Source organism: Sycon ciliatum, chromosome 2 (assembly GCF_964019385.1).
Source record: "Sycon ciliatum chromosome 2, ocSycCili1.1, whole genome shotgun sequence".
NCBI classification, from domain to species: Eukaryota; Metazoa; Porifera; class Calcarea; order Leucosolenida; family Sycettidae; genus Sycon; species Sycon ciliatum.
This window is the reverse complement of record NC_088644.1, coordinates 28,242,946-28,259,701: the sequence shown is the minus strand read 5'-3', so window position 1 is coordinate 28,259,701 and position 16,756 is coordinate 28,242,946. Positions and strand designations below refer to the sequence as shown.

Below are 16,756 nucleotides of genomic sequence, written 5' to 3'. Positions count from 1 at the left end.
TGCAGCAGCAGCGGCAACAACCTTGTCCTGCTCTTTCAGCTCACAATAAACATTCGCGCTTGCTGTGTGCACGCCTGTTCAGCGGCATCAAAAGCTGCGGCCGACCAGATCTAATCCTTCATCCGCTACATACCCAACAGGTGAGAGCAGACCCTTCACGTGTACTTCCTCGCGTCACGCTTCGCTGCCCACTTCTGGACCACTTCTAATTCTCTACTTCGACTTCATTATCGAGCGTGCAGGATTAGAGTGGTTGGCAGTATACCGTGGACTGCATAGGGCGCGGGTTTCCAGAGGGTGAGAACAGACTGGAAGGAACACCGGCCATCTCCGCCAAGGAAGGTCAGCATTCAGTGCATGGTTGGTACCCTCACGCCAACAAAGGGATGGCCGTCTGCATGCATCTGTGTGGAATGGCCGCGCCGAGGTGGAACAACGAGCGACTAGTATTATTGGAGGAATCGTGTCGACCGTCGGCAGCTGGCAATGGTGCCCGGAAGCATGACTTTGCTCCTACCGCGTTTCATTGGAAGAAGAACCGCGAAGGCTGCCACAAGAAGGAGAAGACGATATTTATGTGGCTAAGGAAGACACGAGGTGATCAGTTCGTTACCAAACAAGCCACGAGTCGGGTCACCTGGGGATTGTTGTTTGGCCGGACCTGTGAACAACAACTCCGTCCCCTCACAGGTAAAGACTGCGGCGAGTAAACATGGTTTCCGTGAAGTCTGATCTCAGAGCGCTCGCTGTGATACGTCTCTCACTCGGATTAGTGATCTTCGGCACAAGTGTGGTCACCGCTACGGAAGGTAAAAACGACCTTTGGAATGTAGACCTACTCTGATTATGTCTAGCTATCTTCAAGGGCCTCCGGTTCCCTGACGGTATTCGTTTCAGTGATTTCAGTATTTAGCATGTAGCATGATTGAGTCAGGGCCAAGGAGTGTCTGGGGCTGAATCGAGGCGCACCTTTGGATTGTTTCCTCGTTTTTCTCGAGAAGTCGGGTGGCGAATTCGTAGCAGCCAGTTTAGTTCATTTGCATAGACTAACACAATCATGTGCAAATGACTTGAAATGAGTCAAATGACATAGTATGGAAAGCGTAAATCGCACACCACCTTGTAGATCTGCAGTAGACCTTCACTCAGTATCCGGGCACGTTGGGACCAGGGGAGGGGGGGTACTGCCCGCACCGGTAACTAGGAATTGCCCGTGACTCAGAACAAACAATCATACTGGTTGCATGCAAGTGAACAATTTGTATGGCCATCGATTCATACATTGAATATTGAATCAATAGTATTTGGTGCACCCTTTCGTCTAAAAGCCCACTATTGATGACTCGAAGGGGGTTAGAAAGGTGCTTGGTAGACGGGAGTACCCAGATTTGTTGAGTCTGGGTTCGAAGAGTGTTATTGTACGTTGAAAGGTATTGATGTCTTGGTAAGCCTTGCTTCTAAGTTTACCATGCAAGTATGATAATGGCAGCACTGCATTTTTGCTTACCAGATAAATAAGCCTTTTTTACAAATACTGTATGCACTGCTCTTTACGTTATTTTCTCCCTATGCAAGTCGCAACTCCTGTTTTGAGTTGTTTTTCTTCTCTCTTTTTCTTTCCCTACTAGTTGCTGTTACACTCACTGATCCGCTAGGCTTATGCACAGATATACAGCATTCCCTCACTAGTGGGACCATTGTTATTAGGCTAGGGCCTGTTTTGGACTTCCCACTCTAAATAAAGAATACAAACAAACAAACAAAACACGCCGGGCCCACCCTGGTGAATATACTGCGAGATAGGCGACAATGAATGTGCTAAGTGTGTTGCAGTAGCCAAACTCGTGAGATTGGCACAATTGCTGTCAGCAAATCACTCCTTTATATCCATGGTACAAATACATCATAGACAATCCATACACTTCAGGTAATTGTCACAAGCCCTAAGGTTGGCCATTTTGTATACAGTCGAGCTACCCTTATAACGATAACCTCTATAACGATATTACCCTTATAACGATATTTTTCTGCCCAACCAAATCACTCCATTGACTTGTGTATACAATGCCTTACCTCTATAACAATATTGCTATAACGATATTACCCCTATAACGATATAAAATGGGCTGACCAATCGACATTTTCCATTTTATAACAATATCTAGCAGGGAATATATAGAGCCCACTAACCAGGTAGGGCGAGCTTCACTTGATAAGTCGCTGGGACATGTTGAAATACAATGGCGGCACCAGTGGGCACCTTGCTGTGCATATAATGCGCATGTACGTCAGTTTTTTAATGCTATGAAGAGTGTAAAAAATGAACAAAATCCATGCATTATAACGTACATGTATGAAATGAACCAGTTACCCCTATAACAATATTACCCTTATAACAATATTTCTTGGTCTGACGCAAATATCATTATAAGGGTAGGTCGACTGTACCGGTAGTCTGTATTTAAACTGTCAAATCCTATATATAGGATTTTTTGAAAACATTTCCAATAATCATGACCCTGCTTCCGCCCGGGATAAGTTGTGTGCCTAAATTGTATTGTAATGTGTTATGGCAGTATCAGTAGGTTCTCTTCAGAAGTTTTCAAGAGTGCCAGTTATTATCACTGCTGGACTTATAGAGCCATTTTAGAGAGGACGTGTCAGTTTTTTGTCGGATCCTATTATATAGGATTTTGAGTGTTCTGCATTATCCAGAGTGTTGTAATGGATGCAGATGATGATAGAATGTTTAGTATGCTGAATAAGTACACAGATACCATGAATAGATGTCTGTGATTGATTGGGGAGCACTGCCCCAGGTTGGCATATCTAGTGCTTTTATCTGTACTACAGCTGAAGTTTCACCCCGAAAATTGGCCGATCGGCTTGAAATTGGGATTATTCCTACGAAAGTGTATAGAAAACAGTTCCAAACACCTCATGAAACCCATTTCATCAATTTGCATAGATAGTTTAGTGAAATCGTTTAGCCTGAAACCAAATCCTATATAATTATATTATTTGCTGGTGACAGTCAAAGAAATAGTTTAAGAGATAGAAGACAAAGGCTAACCATAACTGGGAGCAATGCTCCGTAGCGGTGCAACGCAAGGCAGCCAATGCTTTACATGTACTTCAAGTACTTGTTTGACACGGCATACCCACTTGGGCTCTCCGTTGTCCTGTCTTGTCCTGCCGCTATCCAGGTACCAATCATGTTTGCGAGAACTTGCCGACCATACAGTTCGGGAGACCGTCCACACATCAACCAGCCAGCAAACACTACCGTCCTGAAGAGCACGTGGCATTTGTGTGCCAAGCGGGCTTCAAGTTTAATCCGAACTTCAACACGGTCACGTGTAACAGCAACGGCAGCTGGTCTCAGCCTCCCAACTGTGAGCCGGCACAGTGCACATGGCACACGGCACAGCCCAGCGGCGGTGTGTTCATGATCCGGCAGGCCATCCACGATCTACACGCGCACCAGCTAGTGCAGCTGAACTCATACAACTTGCCCGCTGTGGATAGGCCCTATCTATATAGCTCAGTCGTGATTCTCACATGCCAGCGTGGCTTTGTCTTGGTGGACAAGTCCATCACATCAACACGCTGCCAGGCTAACGAACAGTGGACCACACCATTGCCAGCATGCAAGAAGATCTTCTGCACCGTACCGTCATTCCCACCAAACACTCTCCGTGGCATTGGCTACAGTAGTCAATACCGGCCAGGTTCCCGTGTACCACTGGAAAGCGTGATTCGTACGCAGTGCCAGCCCGGGTATGCAGCCGGTGGTATCAACGCAGCAGTGCAGTATCAACAGTGCAGGGAGAACAACCAGTGGAGTCCCATTGAGCGGTGCGTTCTCGTTACATGTCCGCCACCACCGATAGTGGCCAACGCCTCCCCGATACAGGCACGGGCAAATTACTCGTCCGGTGATTACGCCACATATGTGTGCAACCCCGGATACAGGTTTTCAACCGGGTTCCGAGCCAGGTCACTATGCACTGGCAAAGGGACGTGGTATCGCATTGAACCATGTCAACGCGTCACCTGTCCGCGCTTGTCCATACCACTCAATGGCCAGGTACTGCTCAGCAAAAAGACTGCCGTAGTCGGTACCGAGGCAAGCTACTCCTGTCATTCTGGCGCAGTGTTGATCGGCAGCGACAGCCGGCATTGCAGCTGGGATGGGACGTGGACCGGAACAGATCCGACATGCATCGGTATGAGCTAATATTGGCTGAATGTCTTCTGTAGCTCATAGGATTATCATGAAGTGCATGATGACGTACGAGTATGGATCAGGGAGTCGTAAAATACGTTGTTTCTTGTCTGGAGAAACAATCTCAAAGGCCAGTGTGATTCATAGTCCTGAACCTCAGCATCATGAGCTGATGTGGCTCAGTGACAGCTCTTCTCTAATTCTGACATTGGAAGCAGCGCTGGTAACTTCAAGCGCATCACACAATATTACCGCTACAGCCTGGGTAATCACAAAATTTTTCCATTCTGCAATAAAATACCACATCTTCTAGACATGGTACATGCCAGCGGCTCATAAAAATGTATTTGTATAATCAAAAACCCATGATTTTCCCAGAATAGAATATGTGCTAAGAGACTCAAGACCACTGTAATGACTTGTCATTTTTTGTTCCTGCATGCCGTGAACACAGATTGCCAAGATGTGATCGGCAATGCAAGCTCACTGCAAGGCCAACAACCGACAATGCAGCAGCCATTCCGATGGCAAGTGGCACTCTGGACCAAGCGACCGCACAAGGGCACGCCAAACTTGATCTGCCCCGGCGCCCTGATCCACAAGCGCTTTGTGATCGTCGCCGCGTACTGTCTGCAGAACGTCACGCAGTACGAGCTGCGTGCAGAGCAGGTGGTTGTTCGCTATGGAGACATGACACGGTCAGCATTTCAGCGGTCAATCTGGGCAGTGCATCTCCAACCAGGCAGCACGCCTGCTGCTACTACCGGTAGTACGGGCGGCGGCAGCGGAGACGGTAGTAAGCTGGCGGTGCTCGTCCTGCATAAGAGAATCCGACTGGGCAGAGAGGTGTCCGCTACACCAAGCCTGCAAGTGGACATGGCAACAATGACATGCCTGACGTCGGCACAAAGCACTGCCGTCGTCAGCCAGTTGTCACAGGATGCAGGTCGAATTCATCACCACCCGCAGCGCGTACGAATTGAGCGATGTCCGAGCACGCTGACAAGTCCCAGTTCAGCCTGCCTGAGCAGTGTAGCGGGGCGGGTGTGCCAGCGTGCACCAGGTGGACTTGTGGTCTCGTACGATGGCCGCAGGTGCAGCAAGGGTGACAGCAGTAGCAGCAGCAGCTGCTGGGTACTGACTGGAATACTAAACCGAACACCAACCAGGCAGGCATGCCAATCGCATTCGGCTGTCACGTGGCTCCAATCATCGACCACCTGGCTTAATCAAATCATCAAATGCGAGCAAGCCAGCAGCAGAGAGGCACCAGGGGCCTCAACCTGCAAGTGTAAGCAGTAAACAAGTCGCGGTAACTCGCCCAAACTCTGGTCTGCAAACATTTTAATTCCTATCACAGATTTCTTCAGGGTTCATCTATTCTACAAACTACCAATATGACGCAAACGAACTGTCTAACAATAAGGACTGATTGACAAAAGCAATTGTCTAAGGCCAAAAGACGATTTGTTCCACTTTTTGCCTGTTGTTCTTTGAACTTCTTTCTTCTTTCCGTGTGTTTCATGTTTGGTTGAGAAAATACGATTTCGAAAGAGATGTGAGCACATATCAAACAAACCGTAACATAATTATGGCATGTGTTGAAAGTCTTAGTGCACAGGGAAATTAAATTCTTGCGTGAGGTTGCTATGTCAATATTAAAAGGTAGACATGAATATCTTCAACTTTTCAAACTTGCCAAATATGTGAGAATAGAACAGGAATGCTGTGACCTGCACAGCTGAGCATAGACCTACAGATGTACACAGACACGAGACAATAGGGCAGAATACAGTGACACAATACTTTGAAGAACTGCTCCTATCGGTAGCAGGCCATTCTGCATAAATTGACAACAGCACACTACAGGCCATTGTGAGAATAAAAATTCCAAAAATTCCAAAAATCCACACATGCAAATAGTAGCCAGGGTGTCAATCGATGACAATAGGCTTGGCACAACTTCCCCAGTATGCAGGCATCTGCTCCAGGCCAAACACAGCAGCTCGGGTTGAACCACACGCCCTGCAAGACAACACGGCATGATGCACAACAGACTGATATACTTCGAAGTACATGACTGTACAAGTAGAACAGGAAAGGACACAATCGCACAGCACAGCTGGCATGCTTGATGCACAGCTGGCATGCTTGATGCGGCAGAGCAGAAGAATACCATGGAGAATATCAAGCAAACAACAATACACATGGTGCCGAACATACTGGCATGCACTCCTCACATACTGGCATGCATTCCTCACATACTGAAGTACTGGCATGCATTCCTCACATACTGAAGTACTGGCATGCACTCCTCACAGAGAGCTAGATACATGTACTTACATAGGGCTACCGTCTGCTAAGGATGTCAGCAGCCCAACATCCAGCTTCATCGAGTCTGACATTGGAGAGGGCTTGGTTGTCGGCTTGAGTGCATGCACGCGTGGCAAGCAGGGACTCATGGCCGCTGTCGGAGTGGACATTCCATGCACGGATGCACCGTGGCCTGTGTAAGCCAGCTGACGATAGTGTTGCACATGCTCCGCTGGTGTGGCGGACGCCAGGCTGGCCAAGAGCTGTGCATCCTTGCTCAGACCGAAACTCTCCTCCACAGGATGGACTCGCCATGGGCTACCTATTGTGAATGACGACGTCATATCCATAGCCTGGTCGTCATCTGCACCAGCCTGCATTGACGTGTCGCCAGCGAAGGGGGAGCGATGCATCGTACGCATCTCGGCTGGGCTGTCAACCGACATGGCCCGCGGTCTGCCAAAGCGAGGCTGCAGTGGTGTAGACACTGTCATGATGTAAGAATCATCAAGTGATATTTGCGGTTCAGTCGTAGTTCTCGTGTTGACATTCACGGTGTCGCTGTGCATGTGCACAGATGACTGCTCAGCTACTGTTCTACTGTGGCTAGTATCACTGTATGGGTTAGTGATAACTTGGGAAGATTGGTTACGACTGGAGTTAGTCACGGCTGATATAACGTTCCGATCATCCAGCGTTTGAATTAGGCCGTCGTAATGATTCGCAGAAGCCTGAGCAGTTGCTGTAGGCTTTTCCGTCACGTCTGTAGTCTTTCCGGCGTTCACTGCTTTGTTACGCCTGCCACGTAGACGCTCTGCCAGCGGCATATAGGCTGCTGGCGCTGGTGCTGCTGGCGGTGTTCGACTTACTGCCCTACTCTCACATACTGGAGGTGCAGGGGATTCGGTGGTGTGGGCGACCGTCTGTACTGCTTCACTACAGTGGACGGTGAGATCCTCAGACAGATCAAGATCGAAGTAGGGAAGCTCACAACGCCGCACACAAGCCGAAGCTGCCATTCCAGTAGCTGCTTGATTGTAGTCATTAGAGGTAGACTGCTCTGATGCACGAGCGATCACATCAGGGCTGTATTCGTTGGTAGCAGCGGAATCCGTCAGGCTAATGTTGGCCATGGGTGCATCCAGGTCAGCTAGGGCATAGTCAAATCCCTGTGCTTTAATTACTTCTAGGCTCTCATCATGCAGCTTGAAAGGATTCGTTGAGGCCACAACACAATCAATGTTCGTAGGATCAACTCCGCGTTGTGATAGAGTTTCCCGAGCTGCCGGCGCAGCTGGCCTCTTCAGTCTATCTCTCAATGAACGCACAGCTGGCAGGGAAGCCGCACCTGGCAAGGGAACGCCGGCATTTTCTGCGACTTTGCCTGATGATGCTGACTTCGCTTGCAGTGGTTCAGTAGTTAGTTCAGTCTTAGCAGATTCAGGGACAGTGTTCTCCTTGTCGGCTGTGGCTGTACTTGTTGTTGCCTCAGCCCTATCACACAGAAGGGTGAAACGACAAAAATGGTAAAGCACGTTGTGCATTGGGATCGCTGTATTGTGGGTGGGTCGTGTGATTCGCTGCCTATTCTGTGTAGCCAAGCACAAGTGAATGCACAGCCTGTGGAGGAGGTCCACACCGATTATGCCCATAGGTACATCGTGACAAGATGAAGGCAATTCACCCATACAGGCTATCTAGGTGGCTTCAGTGTATCTTCTAAGTTAGATGGTTTTAAATAGTCACTGTAGTCAGTATTCACTGGTTTGAGGGGAAGACACAAATGGGAAAAGTCTGAAAAAAAATTGACTGTCACCACCAGGACTCGAACCAGGGACCCTCAGCATAGTCAGTATAGTATTATTTCACTCACCCCTTCTTTTTCTTCTCTGTATTTTTGCGCTGGCGAGCTCCTGAAACACATGCAGTGCGGCACACACACACACACACATGCACACACACACACACACACACACACACACACACATACACACACACACATTGCACACAAAAACAGCGGCAAGACGTGAGCAGAAAACAAACGCATCACTAGCACACGGATCTTCCTGTGAAAAATACTTTGGACTTCAACCACATCATCATCAAAGTGGAGTTTGAGGAGCAAGAAGCAGCGGACATGCACCTCAAAACTTACCAGCTTTCTTTGCTTTCTTCAGGCACTCCTGCTGAGCCACAAATTGATCAACAACCTTAGGATGGCACTTTTCAACAAGCTGAAAGGAAACAGAATGGAGAGCGCAACAAAGCATCTTTAACAAAATCACCGGCCAAATGCATGGCTGCAGATTCTTCCGCTGCCCTTATTTCTAGAGCCTAATTATCACCAGGATTTGATTTCAATCAAAGTTATATTTTACCATCTTGTGGTTTCAATAGATAGCATTTACCGACATACATCACACTGTATCCAAACATTCTCACAACCCTCTTTGATTCACGGAGCCTACTGACGTGAGGATCTATGGATGTAGTGGATGGTTACAGTGAAGCGCATCTTGAGAAAGTGTACATCAGTTTGTTAAAGTAACCAACAAACACTTTTCTTATTGTCTGCAAATACTTTGGTGGATGCATCTCCCGTACTCACATCACGATGTTCAATGCTGATCATCCAGTCGGGCTCCCCAGCAGCTGAAGCAGTTGCCGTGGCTGCATCTGCAGTACACACACACACACACACACACACACACACACACACACACACACACACACACACACACACACACACACACACACACACACAACCAAAGACAATGGCATTGTACAGAACACATGAGCGAGGCCAATCTGACACAAAGCCATCCGGCCGGAATCCCGACTTTACCCATCCGTGCTGCATCTTGTTGACTCGTAGCATTATGAACAATACAGACATGATAATGTGATGGCAGATCATACAATGTGTGCAGCAGCAGCGGCAGCAGGCACAACAACAGACATCGTAGTGTACGGTGAGCTAACCGTCCAGACTACGCGGCCGCTGTGCTTCGCTGCCCCTCCACGCCACTTCATAGCAGGGTACACCGGCACGGACGCATGTCTTCAAGATCCTGTTGCAGATAAAACGTCATGTAGAGAACAACAGCACAATGCATGTACAGGAAATGACAACATGGGCAGTGGTCATTGCTACCCTTTCTCCAGAGCAAAGGGACAGAGTCACTGATAGTTTTCCATGCAGTAGTAGTAACTCTTTTGAATCCGTTGAGTTCTTTGTCCATTGAGTTCTTTGTCCATTGAGTTCTTTGTCCATTGAGTTCTTTGTCCATTGAGTTCTTTGTCCATTGAGTTCTTTGTCCATTGTTGTTCTTTGTCCATTGAGTTCTTTGTCCGTTGAGTTCTTTGTCCATTGTTGTTCTTTGTCCATTGAGTTCTTTGTCCGTTGAGTTCTTTGTCCATTGTTGTTCTTTGTCCATTGAGTTCTTTGTCCATTGAGTTCTTTGTCCATTGTTGTTCTTTGTCCATTGAGTTCTTTGTCCATTGAGTTCTTTGTCCGTTGAGTTCTTTGTCCATTGAGTTCTTTGTCCATTGAGTTCTTTGTCCATTGTTGTTCTTTGTCCATTGAGTTCTTTGTCCATTGTTGTTCTTTGTCCATTGAGTTCTTTGTCCATTGAGTTCTTTGTCCATTGTTGTTCTTTGTCCATTGAGTTCTTTGTCCATTGAGTTCTTTGTCCATTGAGTTCTTTGTCCATTGTTGTTCTCACATTCTGCTGATTGTAATAAAAACTTTGTGACGAGTAACTCGTTTGTAGAGCAGATCCCCCAACAGTTTTCTTGAATTGGAAGCAGTATCGCAAAGCCAGTACCGAAACACTACACAGTAACACACGGGCCTGGCAACAATGCCAACAAGGAGTACGACAACACACTACCAATGTACATGCATCCCGTATCCAAAAAGCACTACACCACATGCACAACAGCGACGGCAAGCAAGCACAGGCCACACTGTACATTGACTTCAGTAGCATGATGATGGAAGTCACAGAGCAGTACATGGCAGAATAACGGCGTTCTTGAAACGTTTACGGTTCTCTATACACAACACAGGCACTGCTTCACTACAATACGAATTCAGAAGTCATAAACAGAGAGAGCGAGTTTTTAGAAAAGTACTTTGAAACAACAAACTGCCTAGTTTAGAGCACAGCGAGGTCTTACTCCAAGTCTAGCCAGGTCTTCTTACGTGTGTGCTTGAAGAAGTGTTGGTGGTGATAAGGTGACTTTCAGATGCCAGTTTGCAAGTAGCGGAAATACCTGTTGAAAGATTATGTTTGCACATGCAGAAATGAACACGAATACGTCTCTGATTTTCACAGCCGCCCTCTGGAAGTTGTTGACATTCATCACAGTACGCAAACTACCAGAGTACTGGTACTCTTTCTTTGAATGCACGGGACAGGCTACACGCATACATTTATGTACTGAGCAATTTTTCAAAGGGTTCTGTTCAACCCCTAAACATAATTATAAAATCAAATGGGCACGTTGTATGAGCCGTCAAAGATGGTGCAGCACTACGTCTACGCACAAACCTACCCCTCACCTTGTCCCATGCGTACTGCTCTGGCCACTCTAACAGCAATGATAACATATCCTGCACGGACCACCACAAAACACACACAAACACATGCACACACAAAGGCATGTACAGCAAACACCACACTTGTCATCATGGAGATGAATAACAAAGCAAGCAGTTGCTTGAAAATAGGCAGGAAAAAAGAGTTGACAACCACTCCGATGGTTGGTGGATGGTTGGTGGATGGTTGGTGGATGGTTGGTGGATGGTTGGTGGATGGTTGGTGGATGGTTGGCGGATGGTTGGTGGATGGTTGGTGGATGGTTGGTGGATGGTTGGCGGAGACACCACGTACATGTACGTTCATTTTTCTCCCGGCAACCGTGCGACCTTGGAGCATATTGCCACCAGTCTAGAACAACAGGTACCTGGTTTAATCTTGAGCAAGTGTGGACTAACATTGACAAACTCTGTATGTGCATTCAGAGCACGGGTTTCTAAAACAGCAACAGGACTTACACATGCAGCATGAAGTCGTGGCCGCACCCAAGAGAAGGCCTTTGGTGGTAGAGCTTCGTCAGGAGTTAGATATTCATTGGTGACCTGAGGGAAGGATGAATAAGAAGCAGCTGTTACCGATAAGTCACTGTTATTGCCTACAGCCATGTCACAGGAAAGCAAGGCACACGATTCCATTGTAGTAGTGACCTGCTCAGGTCAGTGCGTACAGTACTCAATACTCATAGTGTTAGGGCTGCACAGCATACGGCGCTGACTTCAGCATGATGATGCACTCCCACTTTGCCTGCAGCTGTACGCATATGATACACATAAACATGGACAACCCCCTGACCATCCTGGTTGTACGAGTGTGTGACGCCCCTTGGGAGGCCATTTTTTTAATCTTGTTCTAACACAGGCCATAGCCGTAGAAGTCAGAACCTGGCATTCTATTGATCCACTCCAGAGTTCTGAAAAGCTAGTGCTCGAGAGTATCTCACCTCTGGGAAAGGGAAGCCGGACACGTCCAATGCTTTCCTGCACAGAGGTTACAAGACACAGACGCACAGCGTGCATCCGGGCTGGAATGAAATCAGGGCTAAAAGCCTCTACGTATTCACAAGCTAGCTCATGGAAGCTTGAAAGTCATTAGGCAACTGCAGAACACCTTTGAAAGTCGAGTCAAGTTATGACCTGCACCGATATGCAAAGATTGTCATTTTCACCACAAGGCACGCAGTTAAAAATGACAGTGCCAATATGTCAATAACAATGCTGATAGCAGCAACAACAACAGCAGCAGCAACAACAGCAGCAGCAGCAACAACAGCAGCAGCAACAACAACAGCAGCAGCAGCAGCAGCAACAGCAGCAGCAACAACAGCAACAGCAGCAACAACAACAGCAGCAGCAGCAACAGCAGCAACAGCAGCAACAGCAGCAACAGCAGCAGCAGCAGCAGCAGCAGCAGCAACAGCAGCAGCAGCAGCAGCAGCAGCAACACTAGGACCAATTGCCCTGTACCTGCAAACTCTACTTTCAATGGTGTCGGTGATCTCACTGGACTTGCCTCTGCAGCGCGTCCAAAAGTTAAACCTGAGGCATAGGAAGTACAAGACATTATCCATCAACGGCAGACATTCATATTACGTCCATTCAAATTAATGGTGTATGAAGTAAGCTGTATAGCTCAGCACATGTATGGTAGACATGTGGAAGTTATCCAGGTGACGTTACAGTAACAGGTTATGAATGTACTACCTTGTGTGTGCGTTTCATTCATATTTCAGAAAGTTGCCACCTCTTTTTGCTACATACGTATATGGGTACTACAAGTAGTAATCAGTATATGTATAGATCTGTAAAGTTGGATATCCTCCCTGAGCAGCGGACATTGTCACACTGCGGGCACATTTGCTCAGTCCAATCCGGTTCCAATCAAGTTGAGATGCGTTACATTTAAACCGGGACACATGTGAATGCAAGAGAGGCGTTTCTGGGGCCCCGAGGTCTCCACAAGTGCTGGAGAGGCTTCACTCGAGTACTATGCTATCACTGATTACCAGCGAGGCAAAAGTGGAAAAAGACCACATGGAATTCGAAATAAATGTCTTCCAAGTATTCAGGCAGAAATCTAATGCAATAATTCCAGTAAAAACAACATAGACGAAAAGCAGCAGCCAGCGTCATGTACCTGTCAAGAATATCACCGTGCACGCACTGCAGCAGCTTCAGGGCTGTTTCCTTGCCCACGCCGGGTATACCATGAGGAAGATAGTCACAGCCCAGGAGTATGGCGAGTGACACTAGCTTGCGCCGATTCAGCCCAAGCTTGTCTTCTATTTGACTCATCGAGTAACGACTGACTTCCATCTCCTGACACACACACACAGCAACATATGAGAGGATATTATATGTCTCACCGCACGCACACTACAAATCCCAATATTTACAAAATCAAAACACCTGGTCCAGACCACTACGAATAGCAATGATCCCCCCCCCCCCCCCATCCAATCCACCACGGATACAAGCACCTAAAATGACAACGTAATGCGCTAAACCATAGCAGAATAGAACCGTGCCCAGAATATCTATGAAGACGAAAACAGTGTTAGGGGCCGTCCAAGGTTACCAATAATATTTTCAAAACGAAATGTTTTCGTTTGTGGGTGGGTGGGTTTGACGGAGTTTCGTTTTGAAAATAATTATTGAATGCTGATGGAGAATGCCCAGTTACTTCTGGGTGTCGAAAATTGACATCAATATTTTATTGGAATTCGTTTTACCTGCTGAAAAGGTGGGTGGGTGGGTGAGGGCTGAAAAATACTAAAACATTTCGTTTTGTAAAAACAATCGGTAACCCCGGACGGCCCCTTAGTCGACTTTCTCAGAAATACCAGCACCTGTCACTAAGTTAGTGGCATTGCTGTTTAGAATGTGCCGGACCACAACGGATATCGGGAGGGACAAGGCCGCTGAATGTGCCGGAGCACAACGGATATCGGGAGGGACAAGGCCGCTTTCCTTTAGGTTTATTCGTTCCTGCTGTGGGGTTGTGTTGTGTTGTGTATAGTGATTGTTGGATCTCATCAGGATACCTGTACCACAATGGAGTGAGTTGAGAGGACACCATAAACAAGGCAAGATAACACAAGACTAGGCAATCGATCTCTTACCTTTGAGCTTGTTGACAAGCCACGGTAAATCACCTTGGCACCATAGAGAAAAGCGTCGCCATCTTCAGTAATGCAGCCATCCACTAGCTGTCAACAAATACAACACAGCAATGATGAATCATTAACGGTCCATTGCTGAATGGGTGGAGTGACCTGTACCAGCTGATACCACTTTTTGCTTCCACTAGTACAAGTAGTTCTAATACAGTTACTGAGTACAGCCGGGCGCCAAAGAACTGGTCAGCCTCGTAGCATAGGCCGTTCTTATTTTTCGTGTAGAGCAGTCTATGCGCAGTGGAGCCACCGCATATAATAGAACGGTATGCTGTACTTGGTGAAAGTCTAGCCTGTTCGTTCTTCGGCGCCCGACAATACTGTAGTTACAGTGAGAAATCTGACTTTCAGTATTCCGTTAATTGCCATGCTAATCTGTAGGATAGGTGATAATGTCAATGCAGCTGAAGCACAATGCAAATAGAACACGGAACTAAAGTTGAAATCTATGACCTCCGACTTGCCGGCACGGGGCTGGCACCATGATTGTGGCACTGTATGCCCCGGGGGCGTAGGCTGAATGGTTCGTGGCATGCTTGGGAACCAGGTTAAATCCACCAATTGTGTAAAAAATGTGTAGCAACAAAAAAAAACCTTTATTGGCTACCGTAAGCTGATAGCCCGCACGCAGAATCTAGATTACTGGGCAACAATCCATATTGAATGGAGCCCGGGCTATGCCAGCGCCGGTCCTTCCGCTACTTACTGTAAGACATGTAAATCTAACGAGGAAGCAAATCTAACGGTGACATTTCTTCGTTATAATAAGTTCTGTTGAGGCTGTAAGGCCACATATGTTACATGTGCGGATAATGCCGGATATGCCTGAAGACTGCAAGATCGTTATCGTATGTTCTCGTTATCCTATGGATTTCGGACTTAAGTTTGTGACTCGATATAATAACATGTCTTACAGTATATCATTCGTTCTTGCGCTCACATGGCACCCGGTGCTTACTCTTACACTGGACCCTAGCAGTTGAGCAGTTCACCGGCCATGACCGTGCTTACCACTGCTCTCAGGTACGAGTTGGCCGGTTCAAATAGTACATGCGCTTCAGCATGAAATCAGATCAAATAAAATAAATTATGCAAACTGTGCAATGATGTAGCCGGCAGAATCACTCACCCCTGCTGCGTCGAGAAGTGCACACAACGCCTCGGCCTCGCCATTCGCCTTGATCGTGGGTATTCCCAGGCAACTCAATAGATCTACACACTACAAGGCCAGGAAGGAACAAGACAGTAAAAGACATGCATACCGGTATGTTTACACGTCAGTGACTTATAGTCTACACGGTTACAGTGGATACTGTATATATACAAAATTTCGGCACTTCACGATTTTTGACATTTCGGCGGCGATCTATTTTCGGCGTGGGGTAGAGGGCATGGTATAGTGCGACAGATGCTGTGAAAAATTTCATCGGCGTTTTAATTTAGGCGTTTTGGGTCGGTGCCGAATATAGCCGAAATTAAATAGCTGCCGAAAATTTGTATATTTACAGTACACTAAATTGAGAGCTGGCCTGCAGACTACATGTAAGCTGCTAACCTCTTTCACTCGGCGATTCAGCTGTGTGCGAGAACACTTCTTTTTCGTCTTGCTGCCAGTGGCTTGACCCGAGGTTCGGCCATTCCTGGCATCGATACGCTTGGAAATTGTCTCGTACTTGAGCTCCACAGCATTGCCATCGCACACGAACACTAGCTTCACATCCAGCCGACACAGTTGAGCAACGCGGAAAAACAGGGTACGCAGATGTGGCTTGTTGATTTTTCCAATGGTCGCCCGAAGAGCGCAGGCTTCACAGATCCATCCACTCAAGTCTACTGCTAGAGTTTTTCCAGACAGGACCTGGAGATCACACACCTCACGAGCAGCTTCCAGCATTGGCCACAGCGTTAGAACTCCCATTGTAGCAGTTCAACAGTGACACTTGCACAGCACACAACCTCTTCAAGTCAGCGTCGTCTACCTGTACCACCGTGCTGATGCAGGGCCGCTAGCTGCGGGGTAGTTGAAACAGGCAGACATGATACCCAGACATAAGGTCAAACGAGAGCTAGAGCTAGCAGTGAATGAAAAGAAAGCTGGCAAAGAAGACAAAAGCTCCATTCAACATAATTCAAAACTTTTGAAATGAAGTAGCGTCCATGAGTACGAGTTCAAATTTGACGCCATATCCTGTAACCGAGGAAACCCAGCTTTTAGCGGAGATTTCCATGGGAACCACGACGTGTGCATGTACATGTACGTGCAAGAGTACATGACTTGTACTCTTGGTACGTGTGAGAGACGTGTGGCGTTGTCATCGTTCTCCTTGGCTGAGTTTGAGGAAGAAACTGTCCAAAGCAGGGTGTGTGAGTCTGCACCATAATAATTATGGCCATCTGCATGCAGCTGTAGAGCCTACACGTGAGTCTTTTGTTTGAAGC

General features: G+C 47.2%; 2 protein-coding genes across 3 annotated transcripts; one reads left to right on the top strand and one right to left on the bottom strand.

Moving 5' to 3' along the window:
* Window positions 1-598: 598 nt before the first annotated feature.
* LOC135809530 (uncharacterized) lies at window positions 599-5,689 on the top strand. Its single transcript, XM_065322891.1, has 3 exons — window positions 599-809; window positions 3,207-4,229; window positions 4,683-5,689. Exons 1-3 carry the CDS (start codon window positions 713-715, stop codon window positions 5,528-5,530), a joined length of 1,968 nt encoding a protein of 655 aa, XP_065178963.1. The 5' UTR covers window positions 599-712; the 3' UTR covers window positions 5,531-5,689.
* Window positions 5,690-5,848: 159 nt separating this feature from the next.
* On the bottom strand, window positions 5,849-16,435 carry LOC135809529 (flap endonuclease GEN-like). Of its 2 annotated transcripts, XM_065322889.1 has the most exons (16): window positions 15,873-16,435; window positions 15,447-15,536; window positions 14,264-14,350; window positions 13,279-13,460; window positions 12,609-12,680; window positions 12,086-12,122; window positions 11,604-11,687; window positions 11,109-11,159; window positions 10,749-10,819; window positions 10,267-10,395; window positions 9,524-9,612; window positions 9,150-9,217; window positions 8,697-8,775; window positions 8,415-8,454; window positions 6,572-8,035; window positions 5,849-6,253 (listed from the first exon to the last, which is right to left on the bottom strand). In XM_065322889.1, exons 1-16 carry the CDS (start codon window positions 16,233-16,235, stop codon window positions 6,163-6,165), a joined length of 2,997 nt encoding a protein of 998 aa, XP_065178961.1. In that variant the 5' UTR covers window positions 16,236-16,435; the 3' UTR covers window positions 5,849-6,162. The 2 variants fall into 2 exon arrangements, with proteins under 2 accessions (XP_065178961.1, XP_065178962.1); XM_065322890.1 differs by lacking the exon at window positions 10,267-10,395.
* Between the last annotated feature and the right edge of the window lie 321 nt (window positions 16,436-16,756).

Coding starts and splice junctions, on each gene's coding strand:
- LOC135809530 (XM_065322891.1), top strand. CDS start 713: ATGGTTTCCGTGAAGTCTGATCTCAGAGCGCTCGCTGTGATACGTCTC. Junction 810..3,206: donor TGTGGTCACCGCTACGGAAG/GTAAAAACGACC, acceptor GCCGCTATCCAG/GTACCAATCATGTTTGCGAG. Junction 4,230..4,682: donor AACAGATCCGACATGCATCG/GTATGAGCTAAT, acceptor CCGTGAACACAG/ATTGCCAAGATGTGATCGGC.
- LOC135809529 (XM_065322889.1), bottom strand. CDS start 16,235: ATGGGAGTTCTAACGCTGTGGCCAATGCTGGAAGCTGCTCGTGAGGTG. Junction 14,351..15,446: donor CACTTCTCGACGCAGCAGGG/GTGAGTGATTCT, acceptor ATTTGTTGACAG/CTAGTGGATGGCTGCATTAC. Junction 8,036..8,414: donor ACAGAGAAGAAAAAGAAGGG/GTGAGTGAAATA, acceptor TCTGTGTGATAG/GGCTGAGGCAACAACAAGTA.